Source organism: Elaeis guineensis, chromosome 12 (assembly GCF_000442705.2).
Source record: "Elaeis guineensis isolate ETL-2024a chromosome 12, EG11, whole genome shotgun sequence".
Taxonomy (NCBI): Eukaryota; Viridiplantae; Streptophyta; class Magnoliopsida; order Arecales; family Arecaceae; genus Elaeis; species Elaeis guineensis.
In genome coordinates this window covers 9,890,294-9,897,478 of record NC_026004.2, presented here as the reverse complement: position 1 = coordinate 9,897,478, position 7,185 = coordinate 9,890,294, and the positions used below count along the sequence as shown (strand labels likewise).

The window sequence follows — 7,185 nt, the reverse complement described above, 5'->3', positions numbered from 1 at the left end:
GGATATGCTGGACCAATTTCATTTCAGCAGGATGCATTGGCGCTCGATAGCTCAACTAACATCTTTCAACCATAGTTTTGCGATCCACGAATGTATGGTCTACATGGCTCTCTACATTTAGCTGATTAGGAACAGTTTGATGTTTGAATCCAGACAGTGTATGGCGAGATTTATTCTAAAAAAAGTCTTGATTATGGTAGTGGAGTTGATTGATGTGACGTTCAAATTTCTGGAGATCTAGACCTTCCATTCTATTCATGCAGCAGCTCATCGGGTGTTCATTATCTAGGAGCTTCCTTTCTCCATCGTATCTGAAGGTCAATTTTGATGGTAGTATTTGAGATAGATATAATGGGGCAGGTTTTGTGATCCGTGTATCTGATTCCAGGCTAATGGCAGTTGGGAGGAGTCATTTATTTGAGCACATGATATCTGGGTAGGAATTATGTTTGTCTGGTAGATCCTGGAGGTGGGCCAGTTCATTGTTGAGGGTGACTCCATCATGGTGATGACTTAGTTACAGTGCCGCATTCGAGGAGTCACTCACCTTCTATTGCATGATGTCTTGATTTTACTATGGGGATGCATTGCATTAATTATTAGGCATGTATTTCAAGAGGTGAATAGTGTAGCGGACTAGATGATAGCCTATATAGCTAAGCATGTAGGAGAAGTTTTTTGGATCGGATGGGGATCGTTTCTAGGCCATCTTGAGATCTTTTATTTTATGATTTTCTTAATTATATTCATACAAAAATTATTTAAATGGACCATTTTATAAACAAAGATATTTTTGTCAAATATGGATTACCATCATTCAAAAATATATCAGATATAAATTTTTTTATAATATTTATTTTTTTTTTAAAAAATAAATATAAAAATTATTATTTATTATTTTTTTAAATTATTTATATTAAATATAATAATATAATATAAAATTTATTTTTTCATATCAAATTCATCCAATTCAAATGGGCCTCGTCGAGAGAATTTTACAAAAGCAACACGCTGGCAGCGCCGCTAAAATAAAATAAAAGTAACTTTTTTATCAAAATAACAATAATAATAATAATAATAATAATAATAATAATAATAATAATAAAAGTAACTCAAATTGCTGAGTGGCTTGGGACCGCGCGGGATGGACGTTGTATGCGGCTGCCTATGGAACCTGAAGGCTGCGTTCCTGCACCTGTAGGCAACTGGCGCAAGGAGTGGGTTTTTTATTATTTTCTTGCCATCTTCGTGTCAAGTTCAAAGATGAAATAACTGGTGACCTTCGTAAAATATGCCAGAGCAGTCACAAATCTGGATTTGTTTATTTTTACAAAATAATGATATTTTTTGTTTTAACAAAAATAACGTGTATTATCTATCATCTGCACATAACTATATAAAATGTCAAGTGATTCCACCATAAATGAATATAACCACATAAATTATTTTTGTGGACGCGTTTGGTAAGTAGGGTCACTAAGACCATTGCAACTTGCCGGAGGAGAACTGGCTTCCTTTTTTGTTTTTTTTTTTTTTTTTTTGACTGGAGAAGTACCCTGGTCTTTCTTTAAAATAAAAAAATCGCAGGAAAGAAAGACGCACCTTCCTCCCTTGCCTGGCGACCGCTGGATCATCCACTGCACAGCTATCAAAGCACCTTAAAATACCGTCAATTATCGAGGTCAAGGTATTTGGGATCTTTACATGTAGACTTGAAAGGGTCTATAGTGCCTTACAAGCTGCTCTTCTCTTTGAGTGTTGAGAGATCCATCCTCCTCTGCCAGTCTCAAAAAATGGCCATGATCTTAAAAGCCTTTGTGGGAAGATATGTTAATCAACTTTCAGAATTTTTAGAGGGAGAGATGTCCATGATGCTAGGCGTGAAGGATGAAATCAAGAAGGTTCAGAGAAGAATGGAGAGGATAAGCGGCTTTCTTGAATCAGCGGAGCGGAAGATGTATGCAGACCTGAGTGTCAATAGATGGGTGACGGAGTTGAAAGATATCATGTATGATGCGGACGATATCATCGACCGTTGTATGATCGAGGGCAGGAGATTATTGGAAGATCATCCATCAGAATCAGCGGTACGCCGTCCCTCATCTTTATTTTCTTGCTTTAGCTGCATCAAATTCCGCCATGAAATTGGTAGCGAAATTAGAAAACTGAATGATAGGCTAAAGGAGATTGAAGAGGATAGATCAAAATTGCCTATACTAGAAAACATGAAGCAAAGTGGTCAAGGGAGCGGAGTAAATCCCCGCCAGACTTTCCCTAGTGCGGTCAAGTCTGATATTGTGGGGACGCAAATTGAAGAGGCTACCCAAAGTCTCGTGGAGTCACTAATTAAGGAGGATAATAAAAAATACCGAGTTTTGGGAATTGTTGGGATGGGCGGAATAGGCAAAACCACTCTTGCTTCTAGCATTTACAATGATGAAAGGATAAAAAGGAACTTTTCTATACATGTATGGGCATGTGTTTCCAAGGAATTTTCAGAAATAAAATTGCTGAAAGATATAATTAGGGGTGCGGGTGGAGAATATAAGGAGGATGAAACTAAGGCGGAGCTCGTACCCCGTCTTTCCTCTATACTTTCAAAAAGATTCTTCATTATATTAGATGATATATGGAGGACAGAATTATGGGAGGATTTGCTTAGAATAGCTTTTGAAAATGCAACAGCTAATGGCAAGATTGTGATTACCACTCGATATGTAAACGTGGCTAAAAATATGAGAGCAGAGATCCACCATGTTGATAAAATGGATGATGACAATGGCTGGGAATTGCTCCGTAAAAAAGTCTTTGGAGATGATGAGGAGGAGGAGGGGGAGATCTCTAGCTTAAGAGAAATCGGTGTTAAAATTGTGGAAAAATGTGACGGTCTTCCTCTTGCAATCAAGGCCATTGCTGGGGTTTTAAGGTTGAAGAAGAAAAGCACCATAGGATGGAATATGGTTCTCGAAAGTGATGCTTGGTCTATGAGTCGGCTTGAAGAAGAACTCCCAGGAGCTCTATTTTTAAGCTACGAAGATTTACCTTCTGATCTCAAACAGTGTTTTCTTTATTGCTCGTTGTTTCCTGAGGATTATAGGATGGATCGCGATGAGCTTATTCGTCATTGGGTGGCTGAAGGATTTGTAAGAAGAACACAGGGAGATACGATTATGGAAGATTTAGCAGAGGATTTCTGTAGGGAGTTGATCGGGAGGAACCTTTTACAGCCATGTGATGAGTTTGGTGAATTGAGTGACGTAGCTGGCAATTACTGCACGATGCATGATCTGCTACGTTCCCTTGCTCATTTTTTGATACGGGATGAGAGCATTTTTCTTGGTGATCAACAGCAATCACCTAACACAAATCCTTTGAGTAAACTACGTCGTTTGTCAATGGTTAACACAGGGGAGAGACTAGAAGTTCCTGATGTAATAAAACAGCAAAAATGCCTAAGAAATCTTCTTGTTTGGAATAGTTATGAGACAAAGATGGTCGAGAATGAACTTTTTAAAAAATTGATGTTTCTACGGGTCATGGACCTAAGCAAAACAAGACTTGAGATCCTTCCCGACTCCGTAGGAGATCTTTTGCACCTGAGATATTTAAATGTTTCTACGACGGGGATCAAGGAGTTGCCAGAGTCCATCGGATGCCTCGTAAACCTACAGATATTGAACTTGGCACGTTGTGAATTCTTGCATACTCTCCCCAAGGCCATCACAAAATTGTACAATCTAAGATGCCTTTGTCTTGAAGGAACTCCATTAACTCATGTGCCAAAGGGAATAGGCAAATTAAAAGATCTGAACCATCTTGATGGATTTGTGATCGGGCATGATGAGGGGTGTGATTTGAAGGAGCTACAATCTCTATGCCAGCTGAGATTCCTGAAGATTCGTTGTTTGGAGAGGGCACAACCAAGCGGAGCTTTGGTACTCGCAAACAGCCGCTGTCTAAGGACACTATTTTTGATTGGGGAAGAACCATCTATTTATTCGGAAGAAACGATCCAGAGAAATGACAAGATTTATAATGAGCTCTCTCCTCAATCCACCCACCTACAGGAACTTCAGATTTATAACTTCTTTGGTACTGGATTTCCCAGCTGGATGATGTCACCTTCCTTGGGTGTCTCCTTTCCTAACCTGACGACAATAGTGCTCTTTCATTGTAAATCATGTCCGCAGCTTCCTCCATTGGGCCTGTTGCCCCACCTGAAATCCCTTTCCATTTATGGAGCAGAAGCTATCAAAACCATCGGACCTGAATTTCTTGGCCCCCGTGCATTGTCAGGAGCGACTTCATTTCCCAAGCTTGAAGTGCTGTTTTTTTACGATATGGCCAACTGGGAAGAATGGTCGTTTGGTATGGTGGAGGGGGTTGGTGAAGAAAGAAGAGGAGCCCCCAAGTTGCTGCCTCATCTCATGAAATTGCAGCTCTATAGATGTCGCAAGCTGAGAGCTCTTCCTCCACTGGGCCTGTTGCCCGAGCTGAAATTCCTTTGGATTGAGAAAGCAGATGCAATCAAAACCATCGGACCTGAATTTCTTGACCCCCGTGCATCGTCAGCAGCGACTTCATTTCCAAACCTTGAAGAGCTGTGTCTTAAGGAGATGTCCAACTGGGAAGAATGGTCGTTTGGTATGGTGGAGGGGGTTGGTGAAGAAAGAAGAGGAGCCCCCAAGTTGCTGCCTCATCTCATGAAATTGCATCTCTATGAATGTCGCAAGCTGAGAGCTCTTCCTCCACTGGGCCTGTTGCCCAAGCTGAAATTCCTTTGGATTGAGAAAGCAGATGCAATCAAAACCATCGGACCTGAATTTCTTGGCCCCCGTGCATCGTCAGCAGCAACTTCATTTCCCAACCTTGAAAAGCTGTATCTTATTAAGATGTCCAACTGGGAAGAATGGTCGTTTGGTATGGTGGAGGGGGTTGGTGAAGAAAGAAGAGGAGCCCCCAAGTTGCTGCCTCGTCTAACGAACTTGGAACTTTATGAATGTCCCAAGCTGAGAGCTCTTCCTCCACTAGGCCAACTGCCCCAACTGAAATCCCTTTGGATTACCGAAGCACGTGCAATCAATACCATCGGACCGGAATTTCTTGGACCCTGTGCATCGTCAGCAGCGACTTCATTTCCCAACCTTGAACTGTTGCGATTTGAACGCATGTCCAACTGGGAAGAATGGTCGTTTGGTATGGTGGAGGGGGTTGGTGAAGAAAGAAGAGGAGCCCCCAAGTTGCTGCCTCGTCTCAGCAAGTTGGAGCTTCAGTGGTGTCCCAAGCTGAGAGCTCTTCCTCCACTAGGCCAACTGCCCCAACTGAAATCCCTTTGCATTAGCGAAGCACGTGCAATCAATACCATCGGACCGGAATTTCTTGCACCCTGTGCATCGTCAGCAGCGACTTCATTTCCCAAGCTTGAAGAGCTGCGATTTGAACAGATGTCCGACGTGGTGGAATCAGAAGAATCAGCCGACGTGGTGGAATCAGAAGAATCAGTGGACTGATAAAGCAAGAGTCCACAAGCAAGCGTCCTCTTTACATTGAGGTGATTTCTCCTTCCATTACATTTTTGTTTCCATTTTTGATTACTCTAGCACCTTTAAATTGGTTGTTATATCGCTAATCTTATAGTAATCTTCTCTTTACCCAGATCCAAATGCTCATGTTTCTTTCTCAAGGACAGATGATCACTGGGTGCTTAGGATTTTCCCTATCTTTCGCTTGATGCTTTTTTCCCCTCCTTTCATGGTGTCGTTGTTTGATTTAAACCTTTCTGTTGGATTTTATTTTGCCCTCTGTAATTTTTATTTTCTGGAGTTCTGAAACATTTGTAATTTCCTTTTCCTGTTGTTTTGATGACATTATCGTTTGCTGGTGTGTAACTTCTAGAAATTTGTATGCAATAAATCAGCAGTCTTTCTCCCACCCTCTGTCTCTGATGTTTCTTTTTCCTTAATCTTGGAGGCCAACTTGAATTCCTTAATATTCCTGCAAATACAACTTATGATTGTTTTGTGATTGAAGATGGGTCCGATTTGAAAGAGCCTGCCAGCGTTGCAGCAAACGGAGATTTAAGTAATCAGATTACCTCATAGATGGTGTCAGAACCAATACTAGATTTCATGTATTAGATATTTTGCTAGGCCATTAACGGTGGTGGTTCATTGCATCAGATAGGCGAGGAAAGCATAGAGAAGTGATGCCATAGCACGATGCTGTTGATGGTGGATGGGAATGCGTTAGAAGCAAATACATGAGGAAGGATGGGCATACAAACCTCTGTGTTCATGCCCGTCCTTTGATTGTGTGCGAATAGATAAACAACCAAAAGCTTGAAGAAGATTTGGAAACAAGCTGACATTATGCACAGTTTTTGTGACCTCAATTATTTAAAAATCATGGAGAAAATTCCTACTCAGAAGAGGTCTTCCGTATTGCTTCGTGTTTTTAGAATTCCAGTCTTAAAATGACTACGTCTGAGCCTGCATGCCGTACCTTTGGTTGAACTCCTTGGAAAAGATATAAGAACCAAACATATTTACCTAACATAAAACATTGATTCATGAAATCGAAAGATTTGCAATTGCTTCTTCAGAGGGTAATAGTGCGCTATGCACTGAAAATATATTAAAATCGCAACAAGCAACATGAGCGCGAGGAGGAAAGAAAAACAAATGAGAGTACAAGAAGCTGCTAGACTGGATAAGATATTCAACGCTCAAAATAAGACAAAATTAACATATACGCCCGAATTCCAATTTTCTTTAGACCAGATGGACAGGAGAAAATCTAAAAGCGCCCGCTACTTTCTTCATTTCGGCGCTGAAATTTTTTCATTCCTTTCCAGCAATCTGGCCCAAGCAACAGCTACGGTAATGAGAATCCATCCTTGGATCTGCAGAGGTCCAATAGAGAGGTTGGCGCGCAGTCCTCTAATCGTCAGCTTGTCAAAAGAAGTTTCGCCATACAGTGGAAGTAAAACCACAAAAAAAAGGAAGAGATGATTGGCTGTTTCAAACATTCGGCTTGTGAAAGAAGTTTCACCGTACGGCTGAAGTAAAACCACGAAGAAGGAAGAGATGATTGGCTGTTTCAAATATCTTTCCACGTAGACGGCACCTTAGATGATGATTCCAGCCACGTTTGAAGAGATTGCCCTCAGTCAGTAGCTTGTTTCTC

The 7,185-nt window shown here is 41.0% G+C and overlaps 1 protein-coding gene across 2 annotated transcripts; it reads left to right on the top strand.

Moving 5' to 3' along the window:
• Positions 1 to 1,717: 1,717 nt before the first annotated feature.
• On the top strand, positions 1,718 to 5,931 carry LOC140852930 (putative disease resistance protein RGA3). Of its 2 annotated transcripts, XM_073246874.1 has the most exons (3): positions 1,719 to 5,376; positions 5,464 to 5,551; positions 5,657 to 5,931. In XM_073246874.1, exons 1-2 carry the CDS (start codon positions 1,794 to 1,796, stop codon positions 5,508 to 5,510), a joined length of 3,630 nt encoding a protein of 1,209 aa, XP_073102975.1. In that variant the 5' UTR covers positions 1,719 to 1,793; the 3' UTR covers positions 5,511 to 5,551; positions 5,657 to 5,931. The 2 variants fall into 2 exon arrangements, with proteins under 2 accessions (XP_073102974.1, XP_073102975.1); XM_073246873.1 differs by having other exon boundaries at positions 1,718 to 5,551.
• Positions 5,932 to 7,185: the final 1,254 nt, after the last annotated feature.